Consider the following 22127-nt stretch of genomic DNA (forward strand, 5'->3'; position numbering starts at 1 on the left):
TGTACATTTTATAAACTAAAATACAAATGCCATCCCTTGGGGCAGGGATAAAGCAAGCGATGACTTGGAAAACAAAGCTAATAAAACTACAGGATGAAGCATGAAGAAAACAGTTTAGATTTTAATGTACTGCAGAAGTTAACTAAATCATACGTTTAGATAAAAAATATTTCATTTTGGTTTATGGAAAATATTTTCTGCTTTCAGTAAGGGCTAACAGTAAACACTAACATAAATGTAAGCAATGTTAAAACTGAAGTACAGTGTTAAGTCACTCATCGTAATTAGTCTTAACTTGTGTTGTCCTGGAGTATATTTAATGTTTTTAATATAATATATAAATCTGTTATCAGAACAGATTGAGACCCCAGTGCAATTCCCTGTATATTGCATTTCTGTGATAGAGGGTGAAGAGTTCACGTAAGCATTGATTGTGCAACAGGTGCTGTTCTGGGGGACAAAGAGATTAATTCTGGCTTGTCTTAGAAATGTTACAAAGAATCTCTTGCAGAAGTATCTTAAATTGTATTGAGAAGCCAACAGAAACTCATCGCTTCTGAAACAAATTGGAAAAGTAAACAGATTTTTGGGATGCCACTGTTATTCAATTGATTTGTGCAGCCCTGTCATTCCTGTTAATTATGCTGGTGAAGAATATTAGTCCTTTCCTTTCTCTTTTTTTTTTTTTTTTCCCCCCAAGTGTAGTATACTTATCCCTTTTAAAAATTGAAATTAATAGCTTTTCAGCTTTTTTTTATTACTACCTTTTCTCTTTCCAGGTCTTAGGTGTGATAGCTGCAATTTTGGATTTAAAGCGCTCAGATATTCTAATGAAGATGGATGTGAGCCTTGTTGGTGCAACAGCCATGGCTCAGTGAACCAGTTCTGCAACCCTCTCTCTGGGCAGTGCAATTGTAAAGAACGAGTGAAAGGGCTTCGCTGTGACGCCTGCATGGACAACTTTTATGGGCTGGATGTAGCTGGTTGTAAGGCTTGTGAATGTAACGTTGCAGGGTCATTTTCTGGAATCGTGTGCGATGCGAAGACGGGGCAATGTGCCTGTAGACCAAATATTGGAGGAAGACAATGTGACGAATGCCTAGATGGCTACCACAAAGTACAAGAAAATCATTCCTTTGTTTGTCTGCCATGTAACTGTGATAAGGCAGGTACAGTAAACGGATCTCTGGTTTGTGACAAATCAACAGGACAGTGTCCTTGCAAAGCTGGTGTAACTGGCCTTCAGTGTAGTCAGTGCGTGCTTCATACGTACAACCTCAGCATGAGCAACCTCCTCGGCTGCCAGCGTTGTGACTGTGACACTCTGGGCACATTGGCAGGAACAGTTTGTGACCACGTTTCTGGACAGTGTGTCTGTTTGCCTCAGCATCAGGGGAGAAGGTGTAATGAGTGTAAACAAGGTAAGGAAATTGGAAGACAACCTATTTGATGTACTAAGTTTTGCTTTGTTGGATATGATCATAGCTCCTACAGTTTTTAATATGTGTTTAGACAGCTTCATGTCTGATATGTCTCTGGCTTATGTTATTAATTATTTTTCCATTTCTTCCTAACTGTACGAGCAAGAAGGAAGTATTAACATTCTGACCGCCATCAAATATTTATTCTGTTGCCAGAGGTTGTATAATTTGTGTTATTACTGCAGTTTCAACATGTCCAAAATAAGGTTAGGCCTAGTTCTTCTAGATATTGAGAAAAATATACAAATCCTCAATGGCCCAGTCACTGAATAAGAGATAAACTAGCATAGTTTGATGAACAGCAGCTATCCTTGTAATGAAAAATGTGGATTTGGAAGGCAGAGTGCAAGCTCTTCAGGAAGGGTACCTCGTGCATAAAGCTGAGCATGGTGGGAGGCACGGAGATGGTTGCTTAAACTTTGATGAGACTGGCAAACATGCCACTTAAAAAGCATTCACCTGCCTTGCTGCGTTGAGGATGTGCTGGCTTTCACAAGGACTGCTTGCAGTTCGGCCCTACAAGTGGGTGATACTGCAGTTGCTACATATCAGTTCAAGATTTTGTACCATATTACTGTAAACAGAGTGTAAATGTGCATTGTAAGTGGGAAGCTCTGTAGTTATGTTTTAATGTTTTTGTTTTAAAAAGTAGGTGGGTAAAGTAAAACTATAGGTAATAGTAACCTACCCTTAGTAATAATATTAAACAGATAGATTTAGTTCAAGTTAAATACATATGCAATTTATTAAAGTAGCAGGTCACATTAAAAGGTACATTATAGCTCCATTGGTTTTAATATGCCATTCAATAATTTGAACAGAGGTTAAAAAAGCTGCTTAACCTCCATTAAGTATTTTTAAAAATACTTTCATTTAAATTATTTTAGGTACATATACTAATAAATAAGGCAGCGTTCTGTTTTTCTTACTTCCTCCTCCAGTGCTATTTGACCTGCTAACCCTCTACAGCAGCCACTTAATCAGAGATCGGCAGAGGAGTGATGTCAAGGCTTCCTGAGTCAGTGACCGCCCTTGTCCTTGAAAAAGAAAGGCCAGGGTTTATGCAGAACTAAATGGTTTAAAAAGGTTTAATTGATAGTACGAAAAGACTGGTTTGTAGAAAAGCTTACATGGCACTCAGAGGAATACTTCCACAATAGTTCCTGTTAAAACAAAACAAAACAATCTTGCTGTAAGAATTATTTTTAAATTTTCTAAGTAATAAGTATAAGCATGTATGTGCTGAACGCTGAGCTCTCTTCTGGAGGTGAAAGTGTAAAACCTTATCATTGTAAAAGCATTGTGCCGCTCTTAGCGTAGCACAACGTACTACAGTATTTTCACTGACATTTTAGTGTTGATCCCAGTGTGAGCTCATTTAGACATTTAATATATCCAATTTTTATATAAATATTCTTTGTTTGTATGTTCCAAAGGAGAGTTTTCTGTAAAATAGGGGTGAGTATAACCTTCTCGTAATACTGGTATTAAGTTGTAGAAGTATGGCCTAATTAAAAGCACACAATTAATTAGTTAAAACTGGCAGCCCTAAAAACATACTGAGGACTTCTTAGGCTATTGGGACATCTCATCTCTGTAGTGAGAGTTTCCTTAGTGGAATACAGGTCATATATCTTTGTTTGTTTGTTTATTCTGTGTAATTATAAGTCTGGTCTGTCATGGATAGTGGTATTTAAAATAACATCCCATTGTAGCATATCTTCTGTGAGCTTTGATAAAATTTGAGAGGTTTCCAAAAGTTACCAAAATCTTAATGCAGGAAGAGTTGCCAATGGAGAAAATTCAAGCTGGATATAACTTTGGGAAATTATTTTATCATGAGATTTTTAAAAAAAAACCACAAATCTTTCTAGAGCATTTGGCCATGCGTTTTATCTATTAGGCTGTATCCATGACCTCCTGTGTTGTAGTTTGTTCTCATACAAGTAACATTTTTGGTAGATTTCTGTACATTTAAATTTTTTTTAAACTAATGGTGTTGCAAAGAGATGAGCACTCGATTCTAACATGAAACCAAATGAAAGAGTAGTTTTATCTTGTATATAAACTTGCTTTTGAGATGTCCTGGGTTGCAGTGGTAGAAAACAGATCTTTCCAGCCCCCAAATAGTTGTGAAGTTTGTCCCTACCTCATTCCAGGACTGTGTTGCTACACCGACTGGGATCTGTGCTGCCACACCAACTGGGTTCTGTGCCATATAAATCCTGTTCAACACTGGTCTTCAGTCCTGTTCTGAGAGCAGCAAAGCTGTAAAGAAAAAACCCAAACGTTTTGTTAAGTTCTTTACTCAGTGACCACAGCTTTTCATGGAGAGGTACATAGTATTGAAAAGATGTAAAGCAGCATGTAGGATGTGTGGCAGGGCACCAATACTGAGTTTCTGTGTACATACTACCTCTCTTCTGGGCCAGAAGTATGTGGAGTTTGTTGTGACAACGTTGTCAGTATTGTTAGCAGTGCGTCTTGAAGCACAGACTGCGGTTAAGAAACAAGCATTACCGCCATAGTTGGGAAGCATGTAAAAGTGCTAAGGAATTGTTTGGGTGTTCCCTTTCCATGAGCTATACAGTGGGAGAAAGAGTAAGAGGATGATTAAAAAAGGAAGCTGAATACTTTGCTATGACTTTCATTCTTCCTTTTGAAGAGTATGTTTGATTGACAAATGTGATCAGTTATGGTTGAATTGAAAAAAATCTGAAAAAGAATAAGCATAATACTAGTTATATACGTAGATCTTGTAGAGATTTGCAGCGGCTGTCTTAAAATTGGAAATTGGCTCTATTACACAACAGTGGATCCTTCATAAAGCAACTTTTATGAGCCCTTCTAACCTTGCTGTAAATTAAGCTTGCATTAAGTTGTTTCTTACTCTTTCCTGCCAAATTCTAGGTGGTGGAAGTAAATAATAATAATGGTTATGACAAACAGTATGAATTTGTAATCCAGTGTCTCTTCTCTTTTTGTCTACATTTAATCATGTTAATTTACTTATAAATTAGTTGGGGGAAGGACTTTCTCCCATTTTCCTATCCCTCACTTTTGCTTTTAAGAAAAAATTTATTTCTACTTGCTACTTCTGAAAAAAAATTACAATGGTGGTAGTATCCAGAAACTTAGTTAAACTTTTAGAGCATTTCTAAAAGATTATTATAAAAAAAACATACCAAATCCTTCCCTGCTCTACAGTGGTTTTAGGCGGTATGACATTAGGAGAACCAGGATGTTTAACATTAAGGTATAGGTTCTTTATAATTATGAATTTCATTGCTATGACAAAACCAATGTATGCTGTAGTGATCAATCCTGCTCAGCTAAAATGAATTTGTTTTCTAGACATGTGCTTATTTACCCACTATAGTCTTTTCTTAGACATTCTTTTCATGCAAAATTTCAGATGGACAAGGATCTGTTTTAGCCTGAGTGCTTATCATTTACTGCAACTATAAACTGGGTCCCGAAGAAGTGCTTTGACCTTCTGCAGGAGTCCAGGCTTAAACTTGTTTCCTATCTTCCTGTTATGTTGAGTGGAGTCGTTCATTGTGCTCAAGAGTGACATTGCTGGGAAATGGTCTCCTCTATTTATGCACAGGATGGGCACTGTACTGTGCAGACAACTGCAGTAGGAGATAATACATGCTGCCTCACTAATAACTTCAAGCTATTCAGTCTCTGTGGTGGCTTAGTTCGGGGCCTCTCTGGAATAAAGTGCCAACAGGATGGGTTTTTATGATGCGAATGTATGTTAACTGGAGACTGATATCACTTCACTGTCCACTTGAGATTTATCTCACTGAGGACCAGAGGCTAAACTTGAACAAAGATTTGAGCAGTAAAATTCTAATGTTTTCAATTTGTTTAGTTCCTCTGCTATTTGGATATGAGCTCACAGTGCAACACTGCTGCAAAGACAGAGAATACCACCCTAGGGGTGTATATATAAAGCTATCTCTTGTAGGGCAAAATAAATAATAAGGCATTGGGCGATATGACATGTTACAATACAATTTTGGGCTCTTCATTATAAAGCAGGACATCAGGAAGTTATTGGACACCGAAAAGGATTCGGTAACTGAGAACATGACTAAGAAGAAACTGATTGAACTTTACCTGGAGAGAGAGGGAAAGTGTCTGAGAAGTCTGTGTAAATGCAGCATATCTCAGTAACGGCTGAAATTCTTCTGTTGAAGTTGTGCAATAATAATGAATAGTAATCAGCTGACAGAGATAGAAACTCCTATCAATGGCCCTGTCTTAGGATTGATGTTCAAAGATAGGTACTTGCAGTTGACTAGTGCCAGTTAATACTGTGTCACCATCGTCATTTGCAGGACTCTCATACATTGCTACATTTTTAATCAACTGTACCACTCCAATAAAAAAAAAGAGCAGAGCAATTTGTGTGAAAAAAACCAATTAAATGTCTGTTAATGATCAGGTAAAAATATAAAATGATTTTGGAAAATTATGTAATTATATTTCTTACTGGTATGCCATTACTTGAATTATCTTCTGATCAGACATATAGAAAAGAAATTAGTAAGAAGGGAAGAAGTCCATACATAGCAAAATAGATTATGCAAGTGGTACAGCATCATTAAAAAAATGTGTATAAAAGCTCTTTTGTTTGGAATTTCAGGTGAGGCTGTGAATAATGGGTAAGTTCTTCAATGACCAGATTAGAGGTGTAAAAACTCTATCTAACTGTATTTATCAGTAATGTGTTAGAGACTTGCATAGATAAAGAATGCTTGTGAGGACAATAGGATGAAAGATAGTATGTACTGTGGGGAAGGTGAGGTGAATGCTCCGGTTCATAATTGGAAATAATACAGGAGCAGAGGGATAGGACTCATAATGAAAACTTTTTAATAGCACATAAGTAACTTTTTAAAATCAGTTTATTAGTTTCTGTAGAAGTATTTGTGTAGGATACAAGCTCTATGTTGAGGAAGAGTAAAATAAAATTTTACGTAGACCTGGGAATGCTCATTGAATGCAGTTTTTCCATCCAAGAAACATCATCATGTTTCAAGGATTAAGCCAACCACTGGTTGAGAGAGAGACTTTAAGAAAATATGTGCATTTCTTGTGTTTTGCAGCTGGCCATTGTCAGAGATGAGATACCAGACAAGAATGGACAAATGTCTGTTCTCATATGTTATTTTTGTTTCTGCTGCTTGTGGTGCATTCATTACTACCTCTCATGTCCTTGGGTCTTTACTTGTCCCGCAGACACATTAATGTACTCCCCCTATTTTGCATTTGCTCTGTCTAAAATAAAGTCTGAACAGAGAGAATAAAGAATCGGAGTTGGCAACTGGAGGATGAATAATAGCTTTACAAAGGGCCCATGAGAAGATTTAGAAGCTCAGCTCTGCAGGAGGACTATATTGCTTTGGGTTGATGTGTGTGTTACCTAAGCTTTGGTTCCGTTGTTTCATCCCCGGTTATGCACAAGTTGTTAATAATCTTACTGTGTTCACTTTTTTGTATATTGTCTATTCTCAAAAACGCTTTCTTTTCCAGGTTTTTATTTTTCTCCATCGAGTGTCACGGGCTGTCTGCCATGCCTGTGCCACGTAACTGGTTCAGTGAATCAGATCTGTGATAAACTAACTGGCCAATGTATTTGCCAAGATGCCTCTGTAACAGGACAGACATGTGACCGTTGCGAAGAACTTTATTTTGGATTTGACTCTGTCACAGGGAGGTGAGTCTTTCTTTTTTACAGGTCACTTATAACCTCTGAGTTACATTTTTCTCATAGTAGCTCATTTGAAAGCTTAGTGACAGTGAAAAGATATGCTGTGGTTACATTAATACTTCTTTGACTTCACGTGTGCACTCTGATTTACCTGTGGTACGTCATACAACCCTCTGTGCTCCCACGAGCTGAAGGAAATAGAAGTTTTGCCACGGATTTAAGTAGCAACAACATGAAAGCTGTATAATGCTAATGCTATCTAATGTTATAGCTATTTGGTAATTGTTTTCTTTACGTGTCCTCTTCTTCAGTAAGATGTGTTTGTTTCTGAGGTGTTAATCATTGATTATTAAAATGCACATAATGTGCCATTCTTATAACCAGTGAATGCTTTTGAAGATCTCAGGAAGATATTTCAATGGAGGGAAAAAAAAAAAAAGTAAAAAAATTACAGATATCTCTGTCTTTCCAAATTTCTTCTAGCAGCAGCAGTAGAAATATGCACAGCAACTTTCCTCTTGAAAATCTGTTTTTCTGAAGCAGTGTATTCTTTTTCAGCATTTAGTTATGTGCCACAGGGTAAATTGTTTATCTAATGTAGCCTGGGGCATCTAGGTACACTAAAATTATATGGATATATTCCCTGGAATGTAAGGGGGAAAATGTATTTATAGGTAGTGCATTGTTATTCCAACTATTGCTCTATCTTTCTTTTCCAGGATCATCTTTCTTGCTTAATCCCCACAATCTCAATTTCCTTTTAAATATTGTCCAGAAAGATTGCACAGCTCTAATGCTATCATAGCTTCATGCAGACTGATGGTGTTAAATTGTTTTGTTATATTTAGTATTTTTGCCTTTAAAAAAAAAACCCACAGGCAGAAGCAAAACCTGTACAACATTTCCCTCCCCATGCTCCTTTTGCCCAGCTAGTGTGGGGCAGACATGCTTTAAGGCAGTGATTATCAGTGTCGCCTTGCATATATTTGACATTATTCTGCAGATTTTTCACTTTAACTTTTATGTTACTGTCACTCATTAGGAGATTTTTAAAATTATTTTTTACTGTTGTGGGTCACAGAGGCATCTGCTAATGGCCATAAAGTAATCTGTAGGAATAAGGACTTCCTATTTTCACTTCCTGTCGTTTCTAATGGTAAGGAATAAAATCTGTGTAATATTAAAGTTCCTTTTAAAATATATTTTCCTTATTATTAATGATTTTTTTTTTTTAACTTACTTGGAATAGATTCGTGCCCCCACCCCCCGCCCCAGGTTTTAGCAGGCGATGGAGAGGTTTGTGTCTGTGTTAAGCAATAGCTTTCCTGAAGTAGATATTGGCCTTCAACTACCTGCATTTTGAGCTGCCTTCTGAAATTCAAAATGTGAAAATATCTAGAATTATCTAGATCCAGATCTTGTTGTAAAGATAGAAAGTTTTTTACAGTTCTGGAATTTGAATCAGAGTTGGCTTTAATGCCTTAATACTACTTAATCCTCATGACAGTATTGAAGACTGCTCTGGTAGTACATTAACATGATTAACTTGTGTTGCATATGCTTGGCTTCCTTTCGGTTATCGTCTACTTGGGCAATGTACCTCTGTTCCTCAGGCAGAAACATTTATCCACTGAAAATGATAATCCAAGTCTTTATTTGTTAATCTATTTTAATCCATTTCTTTAACTGTTAATATCTTCTTAAAAAGAGTAATATGCTTTTTCTTTCTCTATAAAGTTGCAAAGTCATTTAAACCATCCTTGTTCCAAGTGTCTTTTAAGGACTCTGTGGTTACAGAATGAAAAGGATGTGAGCTATCTGTAGTGGCAAAGACATATCTGTCTTGGCACAATAGCAGAAAAGAAGCAAGAGTTGGGACACACTGAGACTGTGAGGCTTTAAAATTCTCCCACTCTGAGGAATGTATATGTGGGCTGATTAATTCTGTGATGTTTTTGAGATAAAACAGGAACTCCATATTTTTTAATGCATTTCAGCTTATGAAGCAGAAGAATTTCCTTGGCAATTAAAGAATTAGAAATACTGGGTGTTTGCAGCGGTCTGAACAGATCTGTAATGGTTGTGGGCATTGGTACACATTTGAAATGCTTTACCTCTGTATTGTTTACTATAATGAACTGGTCAATGAACATCACAAATTGTTTATCTATATATATATCTTGACAGATTACTGTTTATGAAATCCATTTAGCAAGTGAGGTTTTCCCATAAGGATGAAAAATGAAGATTTTAAACAGATTGCTGGAGAGGCTCTAACTGCACCTAGAGAGTCAATGTAATAAAGGTTTCTCTATATTAATATTACAAAAACCATTTATCCTCACAAAATCAATATTGCAATTCATCTTAGCCTGACATTTCTCTTTCCATGTTTTAAAAGTCTGTTTTCCTTGATTATATACAATTCCGTTTTAATAAAACTCAAATATATTTGACTTAGAGTATCCTGAAGAAGTAGCATTTAACAAGAATGCTGAAAATATTTCTTACATGATTAAAAGTTTCAAAGAATGAGTTATTTTTTTTAAAATTTTTAACTGACCGTATCCTCAATCCCAACTGAAAAGCATGAACTATGCATAACAACAAAGCCAATTCTAGTGTTCTGCAGTTTCAGAAAATCTTGCATGTGATTACACAAATATAATGTGTAATCCTGTGGAACAGAATATGACGACATGTGTGCTGTCATTTGCAGGATCTGGAACCTAATTCAGTATAGGTGGAGGATAGGCAGCCTACACTTTTTTTATACTTAGAAGAAAATGCAACAAGCAGAAAGAAGCAGCCCCACCCTGCCAGGCACTGAAAACTATTACTGTGACTGTATGTGTTATGTGAGTTTGATTGTCTCATGTGTGAATGATAATGAAAACTGGAATACTCAGGGCACCCTTGTGCATAAGAGGTGCAGTAATATACAGGAGCAGTAAGAGAAGCTTGTATTTTACAGTTTCTCTATTGAGACACTGTTATTAACACCCCCAACCCCCCCAACTAAATATGTACTAAATATCATCGTGTAATGAAATTATGAAATAATAAAGTATTGTCTTACTGAGCAAATAATTCTGTCTTCATTTTTTTTCTAACTAAACTGTTTTTTTCAGTCATGACATTTAAATAGTCTAAACAAAACCTCTATTGGAAGGGGGATTTGGATGTACAGATGAAAAGACTTAATACAGTTTGAAAAAATTGCCCTTTTCTCTTGACTATAAAAGAGAGCAAACTACAGTATAGTGGTTTCCAAGAGAGAATGTATTTTATTTATTCCCAAAAGGATATTAGTCCATAAAACAAATTTGCAGCTTATTTTGCAGCTTTAGCTTTTATCAGCCTTTTTAAGGGTGTTGAATGATTACCCAGGAGATCACACAGCACGAGCTGCTGTGGAGTAAAGGAACTCTAATACAGAGAGCTCTGGGCAGAAAATGTATGTGAAGAGTTTTCTTAAACTTGTTTAAAAATCTGTCACATTTAATGACTATTTCACTGATTATTGACCTGAATTTTAGTGTCCTAATGTGAAAACAGTTTCCACTCTCCCCTCCTCTCTCACTTGCCTTAAAAACCGATACCTATAACAGAACTGAACTCACTTTTATTTCTGCCTTTGTATAGATAGAAAGAGATGGACCAAGGTGATGGTGATGACTGGGAAAATGGCAAAGTAACTTGTGTAGAGGCACCACCACTTGTTTCCTTGGCTCTGGTGAAACTGGCCAAGGGAAGATCAGCCAAATATAAATCAACAACTCTCGTCTAGTCTTAGGGTTAGCAGAGCAAAGGGGACATAGCATGGCTGTCTCTCCCTTGGGCTTCTCCAAGGTCTTTTTGCTGCTTCATCATCTTGGGACCTGGCATCTGGAGTAATTTAAGATTCCCTCAAGGCTGGTGTTGCTTATGCCTGAGAATTGGACTTTTCCAGCTCAGGGCAAGTGGAGCGAAGTGTAGATTTCCCAGTATGTTTAGCTGTACTGTACGTCCCACATTTCTCCCAGTCCAACACTCTTAGCCTGCAGCGATTAAAACATAGTGAAATTAGAATCTAAAGTACAAAGTTTTATTTGCCATTGTTGACTTTCTGTTATGACAAATAATGGCAGTCTATATTGCAATGGGTAGCTTAACAGTATTTGCAGTAAGGAAAAAATTGCTTTGCATAACTTCTGAGATGTTCTGAGTCTTTGAATATTTGCATAATCTGACATTGGTATCCCTGCTATAAGTGAATGTCAGTGGGGAAATAGTATATCAAGTGAAAAACAAGTTGATCGCAAGAGGTTTCACATGCAAAAGCCAAAGCATAAATTAATCCTAAAAGTACTCTACTGATGCTAGAGCGATTTACAGAATTGAAATGTGGCATTTGTGTGATACCAATGCTTTTAAATTTTTTGTTCTTTTTAATTAAAAACCTATTTAATTTACACATTTAATTAAATATTCTTTTTAGTTATTTTCAATTTTGTCCATCAGGCTGCCAGGAAAACGTGCTTTCTGTTATAATATTAATTTTTCTGCTATTTTGTTTCCTTTCACTGTTTTAATCTGAGTTTTTTCTTTCTTCTGGTTTTTGTCTACATTCATTCTCCTTTATTCACAGTGTGTTATTTTTTTTCAACTCCAAGTTGCCTTTGTGGACAAAAAATTATTAATTGATTTCTTTTTCAACAACAGCCTAGTTTCCTGTAAGTTAGAAGGTTGCATATTTTGTGCAGAAACCTATGAAACCAGTTATACGTATCACTGAACCCTACAGCTCTGCAAGAATGCTTGTGTGAGTAAGTGTTGCAGGACTGAGTGCATGATGTGGTTATTACCAAACATTTTTATCCATTATTGTGTATGGATCAATATATATAAAAGTTCTTCAATTCTAAGCAGTTTTTATCTAAATTAGAATATTATTCTGGCACTGAGATGTTAATGTTTATTTTTATAATGGGCACCTTTTTCGTAAGTTACTTTTTTTTTATCAGGCTAATAGATTTTCCACTGTGTCTCAGGCTACTGAACTGTTTATGATTTTTTAATTATGTTACCCAAGAATCTTTTAAACAAAACCCTACTGTGCTTAACTGAAGTGTTAATGTGTTTTGATCACTTCCTTGATTTGTTTTTGTTTATAGATGTCAGCACTGTAATTGTCATCCTGCAGGAGCCATTAGTGGGACTTGTCATCTTGTTACTGGACAGTGTGTTTGTAAACAATTTGTAACTGGCTTGAAATGTGACAACTGTGTTCCCGATGCTAGTAATTTGGATGTCCACAACCTATTTGGCTGCAGTAAAAGTAAGTGGATGTTAGGTCTTAAAAGCATGTCTCTCAAATTAATGTTTTTTTTCATTGATTTAGTGAGTATTAAAATTAGGTCAGCAGTACTAAAACTGGATTTGACTCCCCCCGCCCACCCCCTATTTCTGGTCCCTGAAGTTTGGTGATTTTCATTCTGAGTATCTTAGGAGTGTTTTCTAGAGGGACGTACAGAGTGCTTCGTGTCATACACACAGCTTTTATACTTGCAGTCTAACCTAGGGGAGAAGTAATGGCCCATCGTTCCCTTGCACTTCCCACCACATTCTTTATAGCGACCAATGCAGAGTTCACCTCTTAGTCACACGAATGCAGTAGTATTTGTACAACTTGCAGCTTTCTAGCTGCCTTTCCTGCCATTGACAGGAGGCAGGAGACCTGCCTTCAGAAAGTCTGAAGAACAGGAGGTCTGTTGAAGACCTGCTCCTCGTGATTAATTCAAAATCTGCTCCTCGGTGCAATGTAGCTTTGCCTTTCTCCTCCTGGGGCTTTTTTTCAGTCAGTTTGGGAAAATATGCGATGTGGTGTAACACAGAGTCATAAATCGGCCTATGAGAGGCACGGCTAATGCTATGTTGAGGGTCAGATCATGAATTGTAATGAAACATATTGCAACGGAACATCTGCACTTCTGCCCTTGCAGTGAGTCTGGTTATGAAGAGATGTCACAATTTCAGCCTTTGTCATGATTAGTCAAAATTAAATGTTCAGATTTGCTCACCAGTGCACAGTCTCTAACCTGGCAGGAATTTTAAAGAAGGAGAGGAAAAATATATGTAATAAGAAAATTAAATTTCCAGGTTGTCTTCAGGTCAGTGTTCAGAAACGGGTTTGAGGACATCATACCATCCAATGCCAAACTGTGTGGGAAGGACCTCAGCCAATTCTGAAAAAGTCATGTTACATTTTTGTGACACACCTTACTGCCGTACACAGTTAACAGCCCAGTCTTGGAAGTCATGTAACCAGTGAATGAGGAACTCTGCAGATGCTAATTGGTTATTTCTGTTGGCAGCCTAATTACTAATGGCTACACTGGTCCTACTGTGAGAGTTAGCTCAGGCAGCCATGTTGTGTGCAACTACAGGGTTAGACATTCCCAAGTAATCTCTGGAGTATGTTTCTGCATCCACCTTCAACAAAACACTTCTTTGTGTATTCTGTATAGATATTTGTCTGATATTCATCGTTGTGGTATGTGCACACTATAGATTTGCAAGCAGAGGTGTACATGCACAAAGAGTTTGTTTACAAGGACAGACTGGTCTCACTTTGATTCCAGTTTGTATTTCATTGTAAATAGGTTTAAATTTCAAATAATATGCATGGGATAGAATGAAGAGACTGATTTGTTTCCAAAGATGATTTTTTTCCCTCAAAGTTTGGAAGTGTTTAGATACAGTTTTGTTCTGTTTTTCCCCATACTCTTCTGTAGAGGGCATAGTATATATTCCTTGTGCAGATAGTTGATTGGCTTGTTGTTTCTTTAAAAAATGTAGGATGTTTCAACTGAATGTATAATAATAATAATACATGGCACTTTTATGATGCTGTTCATCTTCAAAGTGCTTTACAAACATAAACCAGCCTACTTATTTATGTTGGGATATACATTGGATAAAGGTCAATGGCAATTCAACTATAAAATTGATTAATAATAATATGACATAGATAAATAATATCATAGATTTCAGTTAGAAAAAAATACATCAGGCAGTATTCTAAATGACAAGCGGAGTCCTCTTCTGGACATAAATGATATAGCAATTGCAGTCTTTTGGTTATTCATACCAAAACATTTTAACTTGTTGCACAGATACAGAGCTTTGCCTAGCTTGGTATCTGTGGTTATTTTCATTGCAGAACAGTATTTTGTTGATACACACCATTACTGGTTATAAGTCTTTGCCACGGGAAGCAAACGTAAGTTGCTGTCACTGTCCAACTAACATTCTTCCAGGAAAAGAGCTATTTTCAGTTTTTCTGCCCAACAGTATCTTAGATGCTCCATAAAAAATTTGAGGTATAGTACTTTGCTTTACCCATCTAAAATGCAAAACAGCAGACGTGGGAGCAATATGCAATAGTGTGAGACTGAGAATGGAGAATGAAGGTTTTGCCAGTAAATTTCTATGATTGCTCAGGTCTTGTAGAGCATGTATGACATGGAGAGAAACTTTCAAAAATGCCAAAGGGATTTAGGAGCACTTATTTCCTTTGATTCTCAAACTCTACTCCTGTAGACACTTTAGCATGCATTCACTTCGTAACTCAGCTGAACTCAAAACCTCTAGATTGGCAGGAAAACAAACTATGCTTTCTAATGGGAGATGATGATTATGTGTTCTGTTCAATCCAATGAATTCTAGAAATATTTTCTGCTATTTCTTGGCTGAGAGACTGCAGTAGGAGCAGGGCTTTTCATTACCTTACTCTAAATAGCGAGCATCAACTCACATTTTAGATTTCTATTAAAACCCCTTATGTAATGTGACCCACTGATGTTGGCGTAAGTCTCTACATCTATCACTTGTGTGGCCTGGGGTCCTCGTGTCGTTTCCTGTCTGCAACTTGGCTGAAAAGATTTTGGTAGTTAACTTTTGGTGAATTGTATATATTAAGCAAATATCCACGTAATGAAGATGATGATAGTTTATCAACAGAAGGAGAAAAAATTAATGAAAAGCCACATGCTTCTGATGTTGATATTTTCTTATAATGCTTACTATAAGGCAGAAAAACTTATCGGGTGGTTCTGGATCCAGCTCCAGGTCGCTTACTCCAAATGCTGATTTCTGTACTGTCCTCAGCTATTCTTATTCCTGGAGCAAAATGTTTTCCTCTAGATCCACACGCCCCTGGTTTTCTCCTCTGTTGGTAAGGAGGGTAGGGAAGTGGCACAGTCTGCCTTTGAGTCAAGCTGTAGCAATTACTAGCTGCCAAAACAGACCAGTCTTTTTCCGTGCTAATGCAGGGTTTACTGAGGGTCAGAGAGCTGTGCTTTCCTTAGTATAACAAGCTGGCTGGAGATCTTGTAGCAGGATATGGACTCATGCTCTGACTTGAATAATATCATAAATACAGAATCATAGAATCATTTAGGTTCGAAAAGACCTTGAAGATCATCAAGTCCCACCATAAAACCATACATTTATGTGCAGAGGTATGTATATATTTATTTGCATGTATCTATGCATATAAAGTTTAATTTCTGAGTAATAGCCATCATCTTAGAAAGGACCATGGTCATACAGCTGAATTACAAGAGAGAGATAGGAGGGACTTTGGTCTTTCTGAAAACGTGAGACTTTTGGCTTGTGAACTTCAGGTTTGTTCTCTTTATTGATACTGGTGCAATTAAGTAGCACATTTTCCAAAGTTAATGGAGGTGATAGCAGAGTAGTATTTTGGTAAATAAGAATCTCAAGCTGATTTCTTAAAATGTTAGACACCTCGCTCTCATTGATTTAAATTTCATTGGAAACAAATGGAAGTGAATTGCCTGAATAACCTTCAAAATTTGCCCCTTTATGTTTTTTGTCATTTGATTAAGTAGGCTTATTGTAACGCTTCAGTAAAATTTGTAGTTAGTTGGACTTTCCATTTCTATTCTATTAGAGGAAGTTATGCCTGGCCTATGCTAAAATGGAATGAATCCTCTGAAAAAATAAATTATAATTGAACTATAGACTTCAATAATGTGACCAGATAAACATGTTCCCATTTTATAGAGATCTTGAAGTAAATTTAAAAAAAAAAAAAAAGTGTTTGGAAAACTGTGGTGTACTTGCTTTAATTCAGGGGGGAAAGAGGGATTAAGTTTATTTGTCACTTGTTTAACTGTACAAATTTGTTTCATATACTTGGATAAAAAGCTTTGTTGGAGAGCATTTGGATGGATCAGTTTAGTCTATTAATGTCTTGCCTGGGTGACTGCATGTTTTTCTTTGCAGAAAACTTAGCAGTTACTTTGCATTTTTATTTAAGTTTGTGTGATTATTGATTACCTTCATTTTTACATCCTCTGTTTTTGTGTATGTTTTAGCTCCATTCCAGCAACCTCCTCCTACAGGAGAAGTTCTCAATTCCTCTGTTATCAGTCTTTCATGGAGTTCCCCTGACTCTCCAAATTCTAACAGGCTTACTTACCAGCTGTATAGGGATGAGGCTGAAATTTATAGGACTGAAGACTACCACCCTTACAGTAAGTATTTACAGTAAGATGACATCAAAGATTTTGTGTTTTTGTGTGTGTGTACATATCTATCTATATATATATATGCAATTTTTCTTAATCATTTCTTGTTTCTGTCATTATCATTCTCTGTGATTTTGAATATATTATTCTATTTTCCTTTAGTGAGTTATTGTTCTGTGTTATTAATTTTGCTTGAAAGAAATGAATACCCCAGTCTAAAATCTGGCAAACTGAGTCACCCAAAACGGCTGATAATTTTTTACTTTTTAATCTGAAAAACTTTAAAATTGACTCATCAAAAGCATTCCCTGCAAATATACACAGGCTCCAAAATCTAAAAGAGGCAAAGTCTCAGGTAAAGAACTAGGGTGAATAGAAGAGACCATAATGTGCTTAAACTCCTTTTTTCATCCTCCCTGTTTTAAACTGTTAACAGATTAGGAAAGCTTTTTGTGGCCTCTAACTTTTAGCACCTTCTGTTAAGCTATCAGTGTAGCTCCTGGTTTGCCTTTAGCAGCACCACTTCTCTCATGTTGAGGCTTGCAAAGGGATCCTCAGAAAGGCAGTCCTCAAGGATTCGACACTCTGTCCTAGCTGGAAAGGCCATTTTGTGCTCCTATTGATCCTCTTATCAAAGAAAAGGAGATGGATTTGGATACTGGGTTTATGTATATGTGGCACACAAGTGATTTTGTTAAGATGGGTGTGGTTTAATGCCACTGAGTAATTTCTGTTCTAGCAACTTCAGTTTGTTGCATTTTCATACAAATGCAGCATTAATATTTTGCAGAAGTTGAGTCTTTCTAATTATTGTCGTGTATCCTGGAGGAAAAAAAAAAAGACTGTTGTTCAGTGGAAGCACAGATCCTTTGGAGCGCTCCTGACATTTTTATGTTCTGGTGCATGCTGCTGTGTTACAGTTGATTACTCTGTGGCTTATGCTGTGAATTTGGACACTCCACAGTACATACCATGAGGAAAGATAGGGCAACCCCATGTAAGCATGGGATTAAGTGATTGAGAGGAGAGAAAGAAACATTACAAAAAGTTTAGAGAGCTAATAGAAAATACTCCAATTCCTTAATTTGGCTTGAAAGCCTAATTTTAGTAAGAATATAAATTAATTTCAGAAGAAAAGCTTTGTTGTCATAAATTTGTGCTTAGGAATGTACTTGAAACTGAGTGCATTGTTGAGGATGTTATTTCATGACTGTACCTACATACTTTGTAGATAGTGAAAAATTCTGAATGTATTTAGCTGGATAACAAGACATTAGCATGTTTCTATTTAACAAAAAATTATTTTGTAAAAACATAGAATTGGTTTCAAAAGATGTTTCCTGGCAAAAACGATTTCCTGGCCATCCCCCTAATTAATGACGTGAAATCATCTGCTGGTGTTTGACTATCAAGAACACGTTGTTAATGCTGTCAGAACTTTTGGTAATGTTACTTTCTTCTCAGTATAGTGTGAAATTTGTAATGCTTATGAAATGCCCCGAGAGTGCAACTGGATGAACATTATCTTATGACTAAATGTGAGTTTTATAGAAACATTGAACTTCCCAAGGAAAATTAAGAATAAGAATCTAAATTGGCCTGGTGATCTGGCTGATAGTATTGCAGAATGCCCAGTTAAAACAATGTTTTCCTGACTGCTCTGGGAAACAAGAGGCTCAGAAGGTACCAATCCTTGTCTCGAGGATAAAATGAAATACTTGCTCTAAAATGTGAAAAAATGGCAAAAGTTACTTACAATTCTAACTCCAAATCATGTTGGTTCTAATTGTTTATAAATGTAGCTAAATATTTGGTGGAGTTGTTCACCTGAGGAATGTAGAAACTTCTACATTTTGGCATTATCCAATTTTATCTGGCCTATATTCCTGTTGCAATAAAGTTGCTATCTGGTGATCAGGTGTTCATCAATACTGAATGAACTTTCTCGTAATGTTGAGATGGGGCTGGTTACTTTTCTGGTAGACAATATCAGCATTCTGGGTGATCTGCCTCTTCCAATCCCTGTATTTGAAAAGGGGAAAGTAATGTGCTTGCTGTCAACATTAGGCCTGGGGCCCTAGGGTCTGGGTTGGCCCTAGAGTCCTGGTCCATTCCAGAGGTGGGGTTTCAGGGCTTGGTTGGTTGTAGAGCTAGGGTGGTATTGGTGAGGTGGTTTGTAGAGCAGGTATGAGTTCTGGAGTTGGCGGTTTGGTAGGGAGGCAGTTCTAGATCATGTCCTAGCTGGCTTGTTGCTTCAGGGCAGTTTCTTGGTTCCAGAGCAGGTTCTAGCTTGCTTAATGGTTCTAGGTCATGGTCTCGCTCTGGTTGGTTCTAGATCACATTCAGGCTTGCTTGATGGGTCTAGATCAGGTTCCAGGTCAGCATATGGTACTAGAGCAGGGTTGGGTTCTGGGGGGGGTGGGGTGAGGTTGTAGAATCTAGTTCAGGGGGTACTCCTGTTTTGTCATCTCATGAGGATTTGTGGTACTTGCTGCTGCTGACAGCAGTCTCACTGTGGGTTTTTTTTCTTATTTTCTTTTTTTTGTTTCCTTGCATGCTTTTTTTTTTCTCTGTGGCTCTTTTGAGTTGAAGACCCACAGGATAGTGATCCTGTCATCCCATAAAGTGCAGCTCTCCCAAGTTTCTAGCACACTGACTCGTGTTGTATCTGTGGCCATTCTTTTCTCTGGAGACAAAATCGGAAACTGGACACATGGCAAGTTCCTACTTGCCAGTGTCCTTCACAGCAACTGGTTGTCACGCTCCTGCTCCAAGGATTCTTGCCAGCCTGTCCAAGAGTCTTGTCTAACACTTGTCAAATTGGCTTTGGTACCCACTCTTGTGCCCAGAAGCACTTCAGACAGGGCAGGTGTGTCCATGCAGCTCAGAAAGGGCTTAACAATTCTACAGTACACTGGAGTACTTGCACCCACAGTTGTGAACGGCATGCTAACCCGAAAGCTGAAGAATAAAGAGCTGAATCTTGCTGTCAGGACTGAAGTCTGCCATATCGCTTGCCTGCTCACTACTAATGCACAAGGATGTCGCAATAACCATTGCTGCTGCTGGGTTGCCTGAAGTACCGGGGTTTGAAAGGCAGGAAGATGAGATTACCCAGGCTCCTTATTACTAGACTCCAGTGATAAGTTTGTGATTGCTCTAGGTAGTTGAAGCACTGTAGGCAATTACTGGGCTGACACTGCTGCTTTTGTACTACAATGTCAAGGGCTGAATATCTAGCAATACTCATAATTTTGTGGTGGTCTTCTTTAAGTTGTATTCAGGGCTGGCTTGCCAGTGCAGACATACACAGGGGACTTACAAATAGCTGTGTCCTCTCCATTTGCTTTGAAAAAGCTTAAGAGTGTCTGTGCTCTGGCATGTAATATATTACTCAATGTTCACTATTTCTTAAGGCAAAACCATGTATGGTAGTATGGTTGTACATAAATTCATATTGTGCTGTGATGACTAAGATGTGTAACTGCTTCTGGGATATACCCAGGAGCTATTCATAGTCATTGCTGCTAAAAAGCTATCTAGAGTAATGGCAAGTAGTGGGTGAAAAAGGTAAATACAGGCTTTGGATATACATTTTTAATAATTTGCACTTCTGTTTCACTTTTTGTCCAACACCAAATGCTTTACAAATGAACTGTTAAGCACTATTTTAGAAATGGGGAAGTGAAAGCACAGAAAGATGAAATATTTGGTCTTACACTATGAAATGAATCAAAAACAAAGGTGTGAAAATTTACAGAATGGTTTGGGTTTTTTTTCTAAATCAGATCCACTATTATTGATGCTGATTTACATTTGAAATAATTATTTCCAAGCCAAGGAGGAATAAGAAGATGATTGTATTAATCTTGTTCATAATTAAAGCAGGAACTAGGAGACATTCAGTGGAAAAAAAAATATTTTTCTAGTGATGCCAATGTGCAGTGGAAGAAGAGAATAGGGGAGGGGTTTTTTTCCTGTTTAAAAAAAAAGTTGAGAAGTTACAACGTTCATAATGATCTCAAGAAGAGCATGCAAATGGGCATAAATATATTACGGCTTGGATTAGGGCTGGAAAGCCTTTTTAAGTATGCAAATTAAGATTATTTTTAATGTGTTAGACTGATACAATTTTCTTCTCACCTGTTTGTTTTAGGTGTTCAGACCTTCACTGATAGCATGTTATCTCCATATACCTTCTATTCCTATTATGTCAAAGCCAGCAACGTTCATGGTTTTACAAGAAGTGCCTCAGTGACATACAGAACAAAATCTGGGACGCCTACAGGAAGCTTGCATTTAAATCCTGTCTTTCCTGTTAGTCACCGTTCTGTTTTACTTTACTGGACAAGCCTCTCCAATGACTCTGGGCCCATAGAGAAATACATTTTGACATGTACTAGCTTGGTTGATCTTCAGTCTTGTGGTCAGTATGAAGGCTTAAAAACTTCAGCAATTATTTGGAATCTCATTCCATTTACAAAGTATGTTTTTTCTGTGCAAGCTTGTACTAGTGGAGGCTGCTTAAAGAGCCAGCCAGTAACAGTAATTACTGCACAAGCCCCTCCAGAAGGGCTACATCCACCGATGATAGAAACCATCAGCTCTACAGAACTGGCTGTGGAATGGTCACCACCTGAGAAACCAAATGGTAGGACATTGTATTTACTTTTGTAAGTCAAAGATTTGGCAAAGAAAAAGCAGCATTTCCTCAAATCTGGTTAGAATGTCCTTATCCGTGCAACATAAACTGAGAATGAAGTAAGGCATTGTCTTAATTTGCCTGTCTGCCACTAAACGTATTCTCAGAGTCTGTGTTTTGTTCTTTTGGAGTCCAGAACTCCAACTGAATGTTTTAGGTCCAGGTTTTAGCCCTTAGCGGCATCTGCTGCAGCAAAAAAATCACATTTATAATTAAACATTTACAGTAAAATTAATTTTTCCCTAATTTGCCAGATCGGCTAGTTCAGACAGATGTGGTGATATTGCCTGACAAAGAATAAATAAGCAGATAACAGTTATGGAAAGAAAAAAAATCTAAGAATTAACAGAGAAGTCTGTTTTTAAAACCATCCGTCATGTGTAGTAACTAATTCTATTACCAGTATAACTTTGTTAGGGATTAGGCAATTGCCAAGAGTTGCTGATCTAACTTGCGTAATAATATTTTAGGTTTTTGAAACTGAGAAAGCAGCTGTTGTAGGATACTTTTGTGATGCCGCAGATTTTACTGGTAAACACTTTATCTTCTAATGTATGTGCAATGGAGCTTTGTGAACTTGCACTTACATGCACAAGTATTTGTGCATGTGAAAACAAGTATTTTGTTCTGCTCATAAACTGGACATCTGTGTATGGGGAGCTCAGCTTTCTCTTTGAACG

The 22127-nt window shown here is 37.2% G+C and overlaps 1 protein-coding gene across 5 annotated transcripts in view; it reads left to right on the forward strand.

Moving 5' to 3' along the window:
• Positions 1-22127, forward strand: part of USH2A (usherin) — a 394137-nt gene that overhangs the window by 71013 nt on the left and 300997 nt on the right. For all 5 annotated transcript variants that reach the window (XM_069800131.1, XM_069800130.1, XM_069800132.1 and 2 more), the window contains exons 13-17: positions 780-1421; positions 7029-7212; positions 12363-12526; positions 16593-16751; positions 20902-21396. In XM_069800131.1, coding sequence (XP_069656232.1) covers positions 780-1421; positions 7029-7212; positions 12363-12526; positions 16593-16751; positions 20902-21396 — 1644 coding nt within the window. The remainder of the gene's footprint in view (positions 1-779; positions 1422-7028; positions 7213-12362; positions 12527-16592; positions 16752-20901; positions 21397-22127) is intronic.

This window comes from Haliaeetus albicilla, chromosome 13 (assembly GCF_947461875.1).
Source record: "Haliaeetus albicilla chromosome 13, bHalAlb1.1, whole genome shotgun sequence".
Taxonomy (NCBI): Eukaryota; Metazoa; Chordata; class Aves; order Accipitriformes; family Accipitridae; genus Haliaeetus; species Haliaeetus albicilla.